At 41.8% G+C, this 18,345-nt stretch overlaps 1 protein-coding gene and 1 long non-coding RNA gene across 3 annotated transcripts in view; one reads left to right on the plus strand and one right to left on the minus strand.

The window, feature by feature from the left end:
* LOC135223488 (uncharacterized) overlaps nt 1-4,110 on the plus strand; it is a 115,059-nt gene extending 110,949 nt beyond the window's left edge. Inside the window, exon 8 of the mRNA XM_064261927.1 lies at nt 3,726-4,110. Coding sequence (XP_064117997.1) covers nt 3,726-3,901 — 176 coding nt within the window. The 3' untranslated portion in view covers nt 3,902-4,110. The remainder of the gene's footprint in view (nt 1-3,725) is intronic.
* LOC135223489 (uncharacterized) overlaps nt 1-18,345 on the minus strand; it is a 104,631-nt gene that overhangs the window by 22,553 nt on the left and 63,733 nt on the right. For both annotated transcript variants that reach the window (XR_010316513.1, XR_010316512.1), the window contains exon 2: nt 6,597-6,715. This is a non-coding gene — a long non-coding RNA (uncharacterized LOC135223489). The remainder of the gene's footprint in view (nt 1-6,596; nt 6,716-18,345) is intronic.

Genomic DNA, 18,345 nt, shown 5'->3' on the forward strand with positions numbered 1-18,345 from the left:
GTCGAATGTGGGATATTTTTGTTCTGCCAGCAATAGTTTTTTGCTGAAGAATGTCAATGGACGGCAACCTTTGCCTGTAACCTATTCGAGTATCGCTCCCACCACTGTGTTACTGGCATCAGCTGTTTGGGTTACGGACCTATGGGAGAGAGGGAAAATTAAAATTACTGCAGAACTAGTGGTTTTATGACTAATTGCTAAGCTTTTCTTGTGTGTCAGATGAAGTCAATGATTTTGGTTTTCCCTTTTAGGCATTTGTATAATTTTAACATTATTTCGGCAAGGTTGGGTACAAAACGATGGTAGTAGTATATCATGACTGCAACGTCTTGGTCTTGGGAAGTTGGTGACAGCTTGGATCTTTGTCAGCATGATTCTTATTCCTTTGGAGTTTGTGTGATGGCCAAGATATTCTATTGTGATTTGGGCCCATTAACATTTATCTTGTTGGGCTACTAGTCTGTTTTCTTTTAGTTTATGTAGGACATGCCTTATGTCCTTGATGTGCTGTTTGTAGTTGGGACTGAAAATTAGAATGTCACTAACGCAGATGAAGCAGCAGGGTAATTCTCCAAGGATTTTGTCCTTAAGTCACTGGAAAGTCGCTCCTGCGTTTCAGAGGCTGAAACACCTACAGGTAGAAGTGCATGTTCCGAAGGGGAGCGTCCAATGATGGCCGTTTTTTCTGTGCGGGTGCCCTTAATGATGATGTAGTGCCTGATGTTACGCTTTGCAGAGCTGGTATGTTTGCGATGGAGGGTGTCTTGATATATTTTGGGGAATTGTTGAAGGATTTGATGGATCTCTGGTCCCATTGTGTTCTTTGTGCTGCTTTTGGTGTGATGGGAGATATAAGGTCGTCTCTTGGAACCTTCTGGTATTTGGCTACGTCCACTAGCATGTTGTTGGTCTTCAGGAAATCTGCTCAGAGTTGTGTGATTGTAACATCTACCCAGATGAATTTTCTGGTGTACAGTTTGCTGCTGAATAAGTTCATTGTTCAACTTCCATAAATTTTGAGTGGGGCGCCTGCAAGGACTTGTTTGATCTCTTGCCAGTGATGAAAAATGCATTGAGTGTTTGTCTGTATCTGGAAGAAAGACAGCGAAAGGCACTCGTTTCCTCTCATGAGGCAACTGGTCTGCCCTTCTGATGGTTAATTGTTTGGGGCACTTCTGTAACCGTCTTGCAAGTTTTTTTTTTAAAGCAGGCAGCTGTTCTCACATTTTTGGGCCTTGCTCCTGAATCTCCAGTGGAAGAAACGTGGCCCCTTTGGACCCCTACTTTTATTGATTTTATGTTTGTCCTCACTCCTATAGTCTCAGAAGCAGCGAGGTCCTCTGGCTTGCTGTGTTTGTTTTGATGCTGTGGTTCTAGGGTGGCTGCTGCTATAGGTGGTTGAGAGGGTTCCGCTGATGTCTGGGCCAGATGCACTACATCCACTGTTCTCATATACTCAGTGAGAGGCATGGTGGATGCGTTGGGTATTGTGGTGACTGTTTAGTGAGGCAGCTTCATTAGGAAGATTTCTCTCCCCAGATTTAATGTCGTTTCTGGTCGATTGTCTGTGGAGGAAATTGTTATCAACCACCTTAGTTGTTTGTGTACGTGTGACCACCACTGGTCTCCTATCACTGTTCCTATGTTGTCTAGGTATTTCCTAGCTCTAAAGGGTGGGGGCATGCTGAAAAACTACCTTAATTGTGCCTTCAATGTCTTGTATGTGACAGCGGTCTGTGGCTCCGCTAGCAACACTGCGATCTGCTAGAAAAAGTCGTCTAGCAGCAACTTGAGGACAGTGTTGGTTTTGCTGGATGAGGATGTGATTTTCTTGAATCTTAAGATGGTCTCTGCCCTTTTGAACCAGATGGATGCTGCAGCGGCAGTGTCGTTGGCTGGGCTAGAGGTATTGGTCATCTTGGTGGTCACCAGTTTAGAGATGAGGCAGTGTCTGGGTACCGAGTAATTTATTTTCACAAATTTCTGACAACACACAAACTTTCGCAAACAGAAAAGTAGTACGTATCTAACATCACAGCAAGAAAGACAATTTTACAGTCAGTCTGTTTTTTCACACATGGAAAACAATTAATAATTCTTTGTACAAAATAAGGACAGTTCTCCTTTACATATTCAATAGCTTGAAGAATTTTACAAATGGTTTTGATTTTACAAATGAAATACTGTAACTTCTGAAAATACATGAAAAAGATAGCTTCGGCTGATCGTCTTTGGCTTGTGTTTGCTGCTGAAAGTTGGTGATCTTCTTTGGCAGGCGGATGCCTGAGGGCCCAATCTGGGCCTCACAACAGAATACTAGAGTTAGGAAATGGCTTTCCTTCTTTTACTAAGTCATTTAGAAAGGGGGAAAGATAAAATAATTATTTTTAAGCTATTGTTTAACTCTGATGTTTAATACATATTGGTATACATACCTGGCATGAATGGCAGCTTTTAGGTACTAAAAAAAAAAAAAAAATCACTACTGCACACTCCAAACCTTGTTAAGTTATATAGGTATTAGTTTTAGAGACAGTCATTCTGCCTCAGGAATTCCTTCCATATCTGTCAATCTCTGAAAGTGTTTTTGACCTGCTGTAGAGAACTTCCTCTTTTTCCCATTGCTGTGTCTAAGTTTTTCCTCCATCTTGCATTTATTCCAAAAACTTCTTGGGATGTCTAACCTCCCCCATTTTTTTTTAACATAGCCAAGGCCTATGTAGCTGTCCTCTTTCAACAGCTTAAGAATGTTTTTTACTCCAATTCATTCATAATGTCTTCATTGTGTATTCTAACTAGCCTTGTAACACCCTTTATTTGCCTGAGTAATTTCAGTTCTGTTGCTTCAATTATGCCTCTATTGCTTGATGTTACCAGCCAAATTTCATGGCCATAGGTCAGAAGTGGTCTTAATATAGTGATATAAATTACTCTTACTTTTCTTGGTATATTCCACTTTGTGACTAATTTTCATCACAGAACATAATCATGCCCAGATATTTAAAATTTCTGCACTGATGTAAAACCTGGGTGTCCAGTGAGATGTTCACATCTCTAGGTGTTAAAAACCTTGATAACAGTGTGATTTCCATCTTTTCTTTGCCGATTTTCATTCTGCTGTTTGTTAGGGTGTTATTCCAGTGGACTTTGAAGGTCATCCTTTGTTCCTGCTACTGCAAACAGTAGATCAATGAACTTTCCTCATTAGGGTTTCTCTTTCTCATACACTTATCCAGAAACAATATAATAAATAATGGTGAGAGAAAACCATATTTTGTGCCTGGGTATAAGATCGAAGGCTTTCTCTAGGTCTAGAAAAACATGAGAACATTTTTTAATCCATTTCTGTTTTTCATAGCTAACAAGCCTTCGGTCTTAACAATAGGATAATCTTAGTGCATCCAGCTGGAAACCGGTTAAAACAATAAAAAATTGTACGGCAAGTAATCTCAGATCTGGCAACTATCTTCATTCCACTACCAGCTTTATAGGTGAAAATCATGTTGAATGCCATATAACAAGATCTTATTTTGCCATGTCAAGAGAGACTGGTTAGGAAATAGTACTGTATTAGCACAAGATTTTGCTATTGCTAAGTTTGATTTTTTGGAATTTCATTGTTACAATACTATTTTAATTTGTGACCTCTGTGGGTCATACAACTAGCAGACTGCAAGCATTTTATTTGTAAAAATACAATTAACTGGATACATTTTTATTTGCAGAAAAAGATGGGCCTTATGCGATACTTCAAAACGAGATGAAAGATTTAGCAGAAGAAATGAAAGACAGGTCATTTGCCGAAGCCCTTGCAGAGAGATTAGGTACAAAAACGACACCCGATGTAAGTGAAAACACTGATCAAAGTTCTGATACTCTAAACTTTGAATTATTTACATAAGCCTGGTCATGTTATGATGTACCTTATATAATCATACTTCAAAAGGACAGGAAGAGGTTCTTGAAGAAGGTACACCAATGTATGAAACACTTTTGGTAACATTCACTTAAGCTGTAAGGTTCTTATATATAATTATTCTTATTTTTGTATATTTTATACTGGAAAATGTGTTGAGAAACCATTATTATATTAAAGTTAATAGGTTAAGAGCTACTGACATTTTTTTAACCTTATTAGTTTGTATTGTTTTATTAACACAGTACTGGTCTGGTGAGATAGTAATCAATTCAATACTCTTTCATTACAGACCTTTTACTTTTATGTGGGCCTTCTTAAGTATGGCAAAATTTTGAGCCAGCATTCCGTGAAAAAAACTAACAGGTCCTGGTCAAAGGTGTTTATGCCCCTAATTCCACATGTGAAAACTAAACAAATGTATAAATGGATTTTTCACAACTTTTTTATTACCGACCTGCAGTTTTGAATTACTGGGAGTATTCAAACCTTAAGTATGCTCTACAATAACCACTGTTACTGCCCATGTAATAGCAACCAATAGGTACTGAGCACATAAGCCAGTTCTGTGATGGAATATCGGGAGAACAACCACCATTATGAGGGCCAGTGGCTAGCCTTCCAACTTCACCTGCTCAGCTCTGAAGGTGAAGGATCTTCAGAAACAAACCTATATCTTGCATATTGAGAGGTATTACTCACCCAGAGGAAGGGAATCCAACTCTCCAATCTGCCTGGGACTGCTCTTGCAAATGTGGACATTACTGTTAGAGCCTATGGTGGTGTGTAGACCGCAAACCAGTCTCATCAGATTGTGAATATGTAATCTGACCTACAGTCCTGAAAGCAATCCTCCATGGGCACAGTAGTAGACAAACTGCTAAAACCAGGCCCAGTGCTGTGATGGTGGAACACTGGGCATGCATGAATATGCATGGTATCCAGCCATAGGTAGTGCAATTACACAAACACACACTGAATACTAACATTAAAGGACTATGATTAGTGTCCAAGCACATACATCAAGATACATGGTGCATGTGTGTTGTTGAGTTAATCATAAAAATTACTATCATGAAGATGACCCAAGACTGAAACCATAATTTTGAAGACTGAAGGCAAACAACTGAACCATTCGTTCTGTGATACCCCAGGCATAAAAAATGATGAGGACTAGTAACTGATTAGCATACTAAAAGCACCATGCATGCGTTTGGACTTGTAATAGAATACATAGGCAAAACCCATCACAGTTGTAACCTTCCCAAGGGGAGTCTTATATATGGACATGAAAGACAAATGATCGACTTTCATGCTGTAATGTAAATCTTCAGCTGAAAACTTGTGGACAGGATCAACAGACTATTAATCCAAGAAAGCACCAAAAAGAAATCGGCCTGCAGTGTTATAACCCTGATAAAGTGATACATTACTATTTTTCTACTCTGTAGCGCTGGCAGGGCCTGGTAAAAAAAGAACAAAGAAGGGAAACTGTATCCAAAAAGGGTGGCCAAGATCAGGACAGTAACACTATGTATAGTAATAAGATATGACACCTGTAACGTAGTGAAGGGACAATAAATATGTGAGTACTTCACACGAAGTGTGTATCTAATCCAACTTAAGCCTACGGAAGTATGACAATGGCGACGAGTATGGGATTCGTGGATGAAATGCCGTCCGTTACACACAGGTAGCCTAAGGTTAGGTAACCGCTGCCAAAATTCAGTGTCAGTAATTGAGGAAAACTGTAAGTTTTAATGTTTAACTGAACATTGGCATTACTAATGTTAACTGCCCAGCTGATTTCAAGTGTTTACTTTTAATCACATGCTTAATGGTAAAAAAAGGGCAGGCCGTTTCCCGAAGTTTGTGCCAGTCACAATCCATAGATAACTGGTTGGAATTGATGACTGCTTTCCGAGCTCAAGAGATCACGGATGAATCTTGTCAAGTAAGCTTGATCTTAACTCACATTGCAACTCAACATTTTCATGATATTGTTGCTTTGATTGCTCCTGGGTCAGTGTTAGCCCTCTCCCTGACCAAAGTGAAAACTAACCTGAAGCTACTGTACAAGCCTAAGAAGACAATTGTCAAACATTTGGCTGAATTCCAAGACTGAAATAAATTGAAAGAAACATATATTATTCTTCAAGGATTTGAATAAGTTAGCTGAACTTTGCGACTTTGGAAACAGGGAAGAATTTCTTAAATGCAACCTGTTCCTTGCTGCTTGTAGTGAACTATATTTCACCGGCAAGTTATCAGATTTTGATTACCACACTAACAAGGTAGGGGGATTTATTGGCAACCTTATCCAATCTAGAAGCAGCATAGCGGGAGCACACAGACAGAGACAACTTATAAGAAAAATGATAAACAAATATCAGGGAACTGAAAAAACACATCTGAAATTCAGTAAACACCACCAAAGAGCCTGAACGAATTTGCTTCTCACTTAAATATTACAAGATCAGAAGATTCTACAGCTTCACCAGGAAAATTATTCTACATTTTGGTTGTAGCCAACTGACTAGTATTAAACCTGTTAATAGAAAACAACACACTTTACAACAACAGCCTGCCTAGTGCTGTGAGCAAAAACATCAAGTAGAGAAGAGTAGAGAGGATGCTTATCATTGTAGCACAACTTATGCAACAAACATGATACACTCACCTTTTATGACAAGTTAACTTTAAGAGTTAGCAAAATAAACTTGACTGAGATGATATAACTTTATCCTAGAGTTTGAGATGTGAGTCAGCACTGGAAGACCACACTGAAGAACAGTACTACTGCAAAAAAGGAAGCAGAAAAGTTTAAGCAATTTTATATAATAGTAGCTTCATCATGAAACGTTTTTTATAAAATAACTTCATCCTGAAAGTTTATAAATAAGTGGTTTGTGCTTTGCTTAATCAAAAGCAGCACTAAAATAAATTTGAATTACTCTGCACTCAAAACACTTCATAGTTCTCTTGAAAAGGGCACGTCCAATCTAGAAGAGCATCACAGGTACCTAACTGCTTCCTATATGCATATTGACTATCATCTACCAATCCCTAGATTACACGTACTTATATGATACCTAAAAAATAGGTTTTTCTGTAACTTTGGAGAGCACAGGGAGAATAGAAGTTATTTTTTTTCTTTAGGGCCAGTAACCAATCTACATCCTCTGTTAGTGGTGGTGGAGTGGAACAAGAGCCTGACCCAACAAGAGATGATGTCAATTTGGTTCACTACAGACGAGACTGCGAGTCCAAATTTTTTCTTTGGAGAATTATTGCACTAATTACCCTCAGCTATATGGAAAATTCTATTCACACCAAGGCAAGAATGAACAAAAATGGGATAATTTTATGTGAACGATTTTGTCTTCTAATGTTCAATTTGGTCTGCTTGTCATGGTAAGCTCATCTATATGTATCATCAAACCTACATTTAATCTAGCTAGCCTATCTTGGATTTCTGGGCCTAACCTGTGTTGCTCCATGAAATAGTTCCTATAGCACTCATTTCTAAGGTATAAATATTGCTAAATATACTAGAGAAAAAAGCTATATGGTTATGCTAGAGTTTCCTGGCTCGCTCACCCTTATTTAGGGTGTCGGTATGGAAACTGGGGCGTGTGAAACCACTATCAGAGGTCCCCTGCCATTTAGTCTCTTCCTTGCTCAATATCCCTCGTCTACAGAGGAGCCGTTCTAGGCCATCTACTGCCCGCCACTGCTACAACTAACGTCTTGTTTACCATTCCTTTCGATAGCACTGCTAACTCCGCACGTGTTGCTTTACGCTGTGTTATTCCTTGTGAATTTATTGCATTTCGTCATGTCGGAACGTCAGGAAACTGCTGCATCTAAGCTGAGTACTGCAATTAATGTTTGATCATGTTTTAAGGTAGCGATGGGCGATATAAACATGTTTAATTTGGTTATATGTATGAGCAGGAGTCCGCATGGCGCCGCTCCCAGGCAGTCATTTCGCTCATCGCTACCCGCGTATACTTACGCTTCTGTCGGCACCCAATTGGTCTCCCATACTAGTTGGAGTAGCCTACCTTTGATTATTAGCAGTTCCTCAAATGTTTTATAGATGTTTTGAAAAATGTTAATCCTGACATTAATTTTTGTCCGATCGCGGGGGATACTAGCCTACCGACCGAGCCGCATGCTCTCGGAAGGTAGCCTAGACCTGGTAGCCTTATTTTACATCCGTTAGGTTGGTCTTCCAACCGGTTAATAATCACTTGGTGTATTATATGCTACTTAGTATATTAGTCTCTTTAATAAGAGATGTCTTGGTCTATAGTATATGGAAGAGCCTTGGCCCTTCCGTAGCCTATCCATGACGGTCCATGAGCCACCCTGGTCTTACTGGCCATGTCGGTTATAGAATTCGATTTGGCGAGCTAGGCTAGCTGCTCAGAGCCTTCCTGACCAACCTGTTCAGATCGTTTCGATTTGTGAAGGTTAGGCCAGCCGCTCGAGAGGACTCATTGCTTTCTCTCTCTCTCTCTCCATTGTTTCCCTTCCACGTCTCCCAGGCCACTACAGCCATGTCCCCTATCCGCAGTCCTTCTTCACCAGACCTATCCTCCCGCTCTGGCGGGACCGGGACCCCGGCTCCAAATTATTGGCTATACAAATAGCTATGAACCTTTACTCGACCAGAATCAGGCTAAGGTTTTACCGATTTCCCTGATCTGTTCTTACGAAACCGGACCCGGAGTAGAATAGCTAGGTGTAAGGGGACTTGATGTTGGGAACGATGTTAGTTACGTGCATGTATTATTAGTTATGTCTAAGTAAGATATCTTATCTTATTATATACTTCAGGCTCGTTTACTACGGCGGATAACCTACTCCGCCGGGTATTCAGAACCTAGGTACCATGTTATCACTAGCTCCCTCGCCTTGTTTGACCTTTTTGGTTTGTCACATCTATCCCGCACCCTGGTGGGATGAAAGATAGGCTTGAGACTCAATCCTAGTTGACTAGATTAAATGTCTCCGGTGCCAACGGAGTCTGGCCAGGTCTTCCTTACCCTGCTCCGTTCCATCAGGCCTATACCTTTACTTTCATATCAAGAACAAGAGCTGGTGAGAAACAAGGATGCATGAAATTTTAGTAGTAAAGAATGCATGCCCCACCGGATACGTCTCCGGTGGGTCTAAATAGTGATACTCATGTATCATTCAACTTACAGATGGTGCGTTGCTTGGAGACGGGGTGTACTGCCGTTCTCCAAGAGCCCTGCGGGCACGTGGTGTGCCGGACCCACGCCGGATGTGCGGTACAGGTGGGATCTCTGTTGGTGTGGCACCATGAGGGGTGCGAGATCTGCTACGGACTGGTGATTGAAATCACCTCCGAGTCAGCACGTACCATCCTTAAAAATGATACAATGAGAATCAGATTGAATAAAATCATGTTGATACATACTCGACTAAGGATAGTTTTAGTTTAAGTATTGAGATAACTCTCTTTTACAGAGTATTCAAGCCCTCAAGGATGCGGCGATGGCTACTCTGAAAGCCTGGGTCGGTGGCTTTGGCCGTAATGTGAAGGCCAGACAACCCTACATGCTGTCCGAGGAGATGGCCTCGCTCATCTACCCCGGAGCAAAGAAGTCGTCTGCTGTAGAGGCGGAGGTAGCGGCCCCATCATCGCCGGGATCCAGGCGGAGACCACATTCTTACCGGAGGACGGTTTCGGCGAGGAAGTGTTAGGAGAAGTAGCGGCCTTGGATTTGGAACGGGAGCCCATGGTTGTTGACAACCAGGGCGAAGGTAAGAATGTTGTCGAGGCAGGTAGTTTAGGGGCTCGAGGCTTGCCCTCTAACCCATCTCATTCTTCCACTGTTACCACTACTTCTTCTTTCCAGGGATTCACCGGTAAGCTCCAGTCTGTTAGACCCAAGTCGAGTTCGGTGATCCCTAAGGTGAAAAATCCTTCCACCTTTAAGGCTATCAAGAAGTCCTTGCCAAAGCCAAGGTCCGGATCTAGCCGCGCCAGTATGCCATCGGCTCCCAATCCCGGTGCGGACTCGGCAAAAGCTACTCCCCCTCAACAGGGGTCGAGAGCAAGAGGTCCAAAAGCTAGGGCCCAGGAACCTAGCTTTGACCCAGCGGTGTTCTCCTCAATCATGATGGAGCAGGTAGGGAACTTGGTTCAGACCAAGTTCCAGGAGATGTTCTCCCAGCTATCCTCCACTCTCAAGGCATCAGGACAGTCCATCCAATCCCTAACGGAGAGGATGATGACTCAGGAGACCCTAGTGGCGGGTATCCGTGAGAATTTGGCGACAGGACAACCTCAGTCCGGATAGGCTACTCAACCCCTGTCGATGCCGGACTCCTCAAAGCTGCCCCCATTTAAAAACAATAACCCCTGGAGGCCAGCAGCATACGCTCTGTTCGCAGACGGTATGCTTACCATTGAGGTATGTGGGACTCAGAGACTGGAGGACTTTGAGTTCTACCCGCATGATCTCCAGTTCCCATTCATGGGGTATGCCCGTCTGACCGATGAGGCAATGGTAAGGGAAGACAAGGTCCCGAAGGAGACCGTTATCTTCCCCAGGGACCAAGTCCAACAAGCATGGGTCTGGAGCTTGACAGAGTGGCAATGTGTCAACACTAAGTTGACAGCCCACAAGAGCTCGTTTACCATCTTTGTAGTGGGTGACAACACCCCTACCCCATGCCTCTCCAAAGTGGCTGAGCTGACACTACAGGCAGCCACGGAGGATAAACCCATGCCGCAACTCCGGGAGACAGATTTGCCTTCCCTTCTGCTCCCCGGAGGCACAGAGTGTTGGGTAGATGCTCCGGCCACCTTTACGGTGGGTAAGCTCGCCTCGGACTGCGGAACTACGTTGTTCAGCAAGCGGCTTCCCAGGCCTCCGGACTCTCTAGACACAGCCGAATATGACGCGAGGTGTAGACTGAGCAGGTCCCTCAACTCCACCACCATTATAGAGATGACGTCGTTGATATATGTGGATGAGCCACTGTTTAAAGTCCTAACGAAGTCATTCCTACACACAGTACAATGTGATCTATATAACTTCACAGTGGCTAGGCGGAACTGTAGGAAGCACGTCCTGGCAGACCCTTCCATCCGCCACGAGCCCAACAAGCTCATTAAGTCATCGATCTGGGGAGCAAACCTCTTCCCCGACTCCATCGTCAACGAAGTCCTCGGGGAAGCAGCTAGGGTGAACCAAACCCTAAGAATTCGCTGGGGACTCATTCCTAAAAGGAAGCCTGAGTCCGCCGGAACACACCCTAGGGGCAAAAAGAGGTTGAGAAAGTACCAACCCTTCCAGTCATCTCAGCCACAAACAGTGGTCCAAGCGGTCCCGGTGGCCCAAATGAATCAGCCCTCCACCTCGAAAGCACAGCCGCAGCAGCAGTTTGTGCTTTTGAGCCAACCTGCTCAGCAACCCCAGAGCTCGACTTCCTTCGGCACCTCCCGGGCCTTCAATGCTACCTTCGAAACCCAGGGTTTTCAAGGGTATAACAGATTTGCCAGAGGTAGCCGAGCTAGGGGTGCTTTCCGACACAGAGGTGGCGGAAGAGCTTTGGCCCGAGGCAAAGGCTTCCGGGGAGCCCGGGGTGGCCGTCCATCTGCCAACCAGTGAGACTCCCCAGGTAGGAGGGAGGCTGTACCTCTTCCGAAACCGTTGGATGTTCAGCACTTGGGCACACAGTATTGTGACAAAAGGTCTGGGATGGAGTTGGAAAGAAGGGCCTCCTCCATCAACCAGATTTTACCAGAAGCCGACGGCGGACCTGATAGAATATACCCAAGAATTGCTTCAAAAGAGGGCAGTGTCAGAAGTCAGACATTTAAAATTTCAAGGGCGCTTGTTCAGTGTTCCAAAGAAAGACTCACACAAGCCAAGAATAATCCTAGACTTGTCCCATCTAAACTCATTTATTCACTGCGACAAGTTCCGTATGCTGACCGTTTCGCAGGTGCGGACCTTACTTCCCCGTGGGGCCGTCATCACCTCTATATATCTTACAGATGCCTACTATCATGTCCCAATAGCAAGACACTTCCGTCCCTTCCTAGGCTTCAGGATAGGAAAGATGGCCTATTCCTTCAAAGTAATGCCATTCGGGCTCAACATAGCGCCCAGAATATTTACGAAGATAGCGGAAACAGTAGTCCAGGAATTAAGGACTCGAGGGATAATGCTAGTAGCCTATCTAGACGATTGGCTCATATGGACCACAGACGCCAAAGAGTGCCGCAAGGCAATGGTCAAAGTGATAAGTTTTTTGGAATACCTAGGATTCCAGATAAACAAGAGTAAGTCCCGGTTGACTCTGGCACCACGTTTTCAGTGGTTGGGAATACAATGGGACCTAAAGGCTTACAATCTATCAATTCCGCCAGCAAAACGCAGGGAAATACCAAAGGCTACAAGGCAATTCCTTAAGGGCAAACAGACGTCCCGGCGGAACCAAGAAAGGATTCTAGGTTCACTCCAATTTGCATCAATTACGGACTTACTGTTGAAAGCCAAACTAAAAGATATAAACCGGGTCTGGCTATCCAGAGCAAACAAGAGATCCTGGGACAAAGTATCCCGGATCCCGGTAATCTTACGCGAGAGACTCCGCCCCTGGGCAGAAGTCAAGAATCTGTTGAAATCAATACCTTTACAGTTTCCTCCGTCAGCCCTGATTGTCCACACGAATGCCTCTCTGAGCGGCTGGGGAGGATACTCACAGTACAAAAAAGTACAGGGGACTTGGTCAGTGACATTCCGCCAACTACATATCAATGTACTGGAGGCCATGGCAGTGTTTCTAACCCTGAAGAAACTCTTGCCAGCAAAGAAAATCCACATCAAATTGGTATTAGACAGTGCGGTGGTAGTCCACTGCATAAACAGAGGAGGCTCCAAATCGAGCCATGTAAATCATGTAATGATAGCAATATTTGCCCTAGCAGCAAGGAACCAATGGCACCTATCAGCCACTCACCTAGCGGGAGTAAGGAATGTAGTGGCAGACGCATTGTGAAGGACTACTCCGCTGGAATCAGAATGGTCCCTAGACGAAAATTCGTTCAAATGGATCTGCCAACAGGTGCCAGGGCTTCAAGTAGACCTTTTTGCCACAGAATCAAAACACAAACTGTCATGTTATGTGGCCCCCAACCTGGACCCTCTGGCATATGCCACGGACGCTATGGCAATAGACTGGAATACTTGGAAGAGAATTTATCTCTTCCCTCCAATAAACCTACTACTGAAAGTTCTGAACAAACTCAGATCTTTCAAAGGTCAGATCGCACTAGTAGCTCCCAACTGGCCCAAGAGCAATTGGTTCACACTACTAGTGGAATTGGGACTCCGGCCCCAGCGGATTCCCAATGTGTCCGCTTCCTCAGGGATTCAGAAAGCCCTAACTTTATGAACTTCATGAAGTTTGCGGTGCAAAAAGATGCCAACATTGATCCTCAAAACATCCTGCTCCTGGAATCAGACAAACGAGAATCAACACTGTGTCAATACGATTCAGCAGTGAAGAAGGTACAAACCATGACTACGAATCTGGCAATTACCTTTTTCAGAACCTTGTTCGAAAAAGGTTTAGCAGCTAGTACTATTACTACAACCAAATCGGCATTAAAGAAAATATTCCAATTTGGATTTAATATTGATCTCACAGATTCGTATTTTTCTTCTATCCCCAGGGCTTGTGCTAGACTAAGACCAGTAAATAGGCCTCGGACGGTCTCCTGGTTTTTAAACGATGTCCTTAAGCTAGCTTCAGACACGGTTAATGAGTCATGTTCTTATATAACCCTGCTCAGGAAAACATTATTCTTAATAAGCCTGGCCTCAGGAGCCAGAATATCGGAGCTGTCGGCCCTTTCCAGGGAACCTAATCATATTGAATTCCTCCCATCTGGAGAATTACTGCTTTTGCCGGATCGTCAATTCTTGGCTAAAAACGAGGACCCACAAAATAGGTGGGCTCCATGGAAAATTGTTCCCCTTCTGCAGGACCTATCCCTATGGTAAACACACTAAGAGCCTATCTAAACAGAACCACCACAAAATCTTCAGGCTCCTTGTTTATTAGGGAGAATGGTGGGACCATCTCCCTAAAAGGAATTAGACAACAATTCCTTTATTTTATTAAACAGGCCAATCCAGAATCAATTCCACATGTACATGATATCAGAGCGGTAGCTACCTCAGTTAATTATTTTCAGCAAATGAACTTTGACGATCTCAAAAAGTATACAGGCTGGAAGCCGCCGACAGTATTTAAACGCCACTACCTAAAATCCTTAGAGGCCCTAAAATTCCCAGCAGTGGCAGCAGGGAACACAGTTTTCCCTGACATTGCATAGCATAGTAATAACTAGTCGTAATAGCCTATATCTCTCTAATCGTCTTTCTCTCCTACCTGCCTCGCTAACATTCTTGATCTTCGCTCGGTTGTTACTAGGTTGCACACATTGACCTTATTCTCACCTGGACTGCACTTATGATCACTCTTGATTGTACATATGAATTTCCTGTATTGTGGTGTGGAGTACATCTAATCTTATCAGATTTGGGTTATACAACCCTAGTTAGTAGATAAGGACTGTAGTTTAAGGATATTATTAAAATCCTAGTAGAATTAAGGAATTTTATTAAGAACTTGTATAATTAAGGTATTCTTATTAAATAGTAACCAGAATTATTTATGCAAGTTTCATTTTTCCTTACAGTAACTTATCTACACTAATTTTCCAAGCTGGTGGGGCCAAATCTCTGTTACTATTTCATGGAGCGACACAGGTTAGGCCCAGAAAAGGGATTCTGACAAAGGAAAAATCTATTTCTGGGCAGTGACCTGTGTCGCCCAGTGAAACCCACCCTCTACTTTCCACACCCTAACTGACCCAAGCTTGGGTGCTATCTATAGGAATGGTAAACAAGACGCTAGTTGTAGCAGTGGCGGGCGGTAGATGGCCTAGAACGGCTCCTCTGTAGACGAGGGATATTGAGAAAGGAAGAGACTAAATGGCAGGGGACCTCTGATAGTGGTTTCACACTCCCCAGTTTCCATACCGACACCCTAAACAAGGGTGAGCGAGCCAGGAAACTCTGGCATAACCATATAGCTTTTTTCTCTAGTATATTTAGCAATATTTATACCTTAGAAATGAGTGCTTTAGGAACTATTTCACTGGGCAACACAGGTCACTGCCCAGAAATAGATTTTTCCTTTGTCAAAATCCCTTTTTTTGAACTTGAAAGTAATGAAGAGTAAAAAAAAAATTGTGCCTTAACATCTAGACAGTTAGTGATGATCAAGTTGTAAACTGCCTTTAAGTAAATGGAAAGAACTAGCCTACAGTTGAAGAAATATTTTTGAGAACTTACATGTTCAGTTGCCATTTCAATAACCTATCTTTGCAGATGGATGAATGTAAATCACTGGAACCAAGTTACAAAAAAGTTAGCCTATTTGAAAATGGTCTCTTCAGCACACACTACTATTAGACTACAGTGTATAAATTGCTTCAGAATAAAAAAAGATGCAGAAATCTAGATACTGAACTATACTAAATTCATTCACTGGTTTATGTTAACTGGCAAAACAATAACTAGTAAGTCCTTTGATAGGAATAAGCTATTCAAGGAGAATTATTGAGCATTTAAAAAAGTTAGGCTATAGAAAATGGCCAAAAATATTGACAGACTTTATAAAACATAACATTCAGAACATCACTCTATGTATAAGTATATGCAAATTAGAACCATTTATGTGACAGTATCTCTCAGCACAAGCTGGATTTGGCTGTTGAAACTTGGTGAAAAAGTATTTAACAGATGGTAGAAGGTTGGATAGGGGTAAAACCCCTACTCATTTGCTGCCACCAAGAACTTTTTTCCTCTGAGCGTAAGAGGCTATGCAGGGTGGCAGAGGTATAATTATGATAAAAGGCTCTGGTTTGAGTAACTAGGAAAAATATGGTCATTTTAAAAGTTTGCTATATGTACGTACTATGTTGCTACAGTTAGTATGCATACAAACCACCACCTTTTATATAGGAGACTAAACTGACTGGCATGTTAATATCCACCCAGAATTGTCAAGTTCCTGGTCAAGATAGTGAGCAAGGGAGCTTTGACTCCTTTAACCTCCTATTTGGTCTGGCACTGGCATGACAGAGCGATAAGAAGCGAAGAGAAGCCAGTCACTCTACCATTTAATCTTAGTCTTATGGTCTCTGAGTACCTTTGGTGAGATGCTATTCTTTATGAGAGGACCTTGAGTGAGTTTATCTGCTACAACATTCCTCCTGCTTTTTGGAAGGTTATGGTGACTAATTCCATGGCTACCAACTCACTGCTGAGAAAGCCATACCTTTCTGTTGGATTCTCTACAGGGTCAATTATTAGTCCACTGAATGAATCCAACTCGAGTGGAGTAGTCTTGACATTCTCCCTAGTTTCCTTCGGTGTGTCAACAGTGGGATGGTAGCTTGCTCAATCTGCTGGACAGCTGAGAACCTTGTGAGTCATGTAGATCACTGTGAACCTCGACTAAGACACCACAGGCAAGTAGCAACCACAGCGGCTGGATCAACTGCTGTCTTCTTGCTTATGCTCTATCAACAAAATATGTTAAGCAAAGAGGCAAAAAGGCAGTCAGAAGGATTGCAGTAAATGTCCTGACTCGAAAATGCAGGATGTGGGTATGGAAATGGAATAGGTGTGGTGTGGCTGTGGGAAATGTGTTTGTTGTGTGGGTTAGGAGGTGTGCTGATGTTGGAAAAGAAAGGCTGTTTAGTATTATTTTTCCTTGGAATGTGAATACACGTTAAAGTTGGTATATATATGTAATAAAATCCATAAATCTATTTCATTCTAGCTCACTAACCTGTCTGTCTACAATGCTATCAGCACTGTCAGGTCAGTAACAAAAACTTGTGATTTAACGTAATAAATTTTCATATGAGAAATTAATTAAACTATCCTCTTTTATCTGAAGTTCTCCAAAATTAATATGAATATATGGTACACCTGAGGACCCCAATCTTGTGAAACAGGTTACTTTCGACATCAGATGAAGACAATCTGTGAAGTGCTATGCCAGCTCTTGCTATAGTACCGTCAAATTCGCTATTTAAAGTGTGCATAGCCATTACAATTCAATGGTTTCCAACCAGGGGTCCATAGAGATTCTACTTACTTTTTAAAATGATTATACTGGAATTAGGAGACATGCGGTTCAGAATAAAATTCATACTACTGTACACAATCCTTAAAACTGAATGCTTAAATGCTAGAATTGCTCTACATTAGCTAACGGTATCAGTAGGGTGACCATTTATTTGACGTTTGAAAGGGGGACAAAAGTATATAGTAAGCCCATGCACACTTGCACTTATGTTGTGTCATTATAAATTCAGAAGTTTAACACATAAGTATATTCAAATACAGGTGATGATAAATGAGAAGTTCTATCAATCAGTGTTTTTATTCAGACATTATCGCTGACATTTTACATTGTATCAATTAGTGTTTTTATTCAGACATTATTGCTGACATTTTAAACAGAAAATTATTCTTTAAATTTTAAGTAAAATTGCAGACATTATTTAAAAAGAAAAAAAATTCTTACGTCATTCTTTGGCGTATTTTTGGCTTGATTTGATTTTTACTAAGTATATTCAGTAACAGCTGATGATAAATTAGGTTTATCAATGACATTGTTTTTATTCAGACGTTATTTCTTGCTGACATTTAAAAAAGGATTAGTCTCTAATTTTTAAGGAAAATTGTAGTAATTACATGAAAAAGAAAAAAATGCTTACATAATCCTTTGGTGTATTTTTTATCTTGATTTGACTTTACTCAGGATATTCAATAACAAGCAATGATAAATTAGAAGAGCTATCAGTTAGTGTTTTTATTCTGACCTTCTTTCTGACCTTTTAAACACAAAATTATTCTTTAATGTATTTTATTCAGACCTTTTTGCTGACCTTTTCAACAGAAAATTATTCTTTAATATATAAGGAAAATTGTAGACTACATAAAAAGAACAAAATTTTACATCAATCTTTGGTGTATTTTTGGCTAGATTTGATCTTCTTCAAGAGTGAAGGGTGAGTTGTAAGATATTCATTAAAGTCACTGCAACTCAAGTCGAAATTGCATTTCACTATTAGTGCAGACTTCAGCATAGATACTTGTAACTGGCTTTTTTCTGATGTCCAGAAGTTGTTCATTAAGGAGAACACTCTCTGCCGGAGCATTGGAACCAGGGAGGCAAAGGCTAAATTCAATAACCTTAGATATGTTTCTGAAAGGAATGCTGTTATTATCAAAGTGGCAGAAAATATCTACCCATTTTCTATCCACTTCCAGATCACTTACTTTCCA

This window comes from Macrobrachium nipponense, chromosome 10 (assembly GCF_015104395.2).
Source record: "Macrobrachium nipponense isolate FS-2020 chromosome 10, ASM1510439v2, whole genome shotgun sequence".
In the NCBI taxonomy this organism is placed as follows: domain Eukaryota; kingdom Metazoa; phylum Arthropoda; class Malacostraca; order Decapoda; family Palaemonidae; genus Macrobrachium; species Macrobrachium nipponense.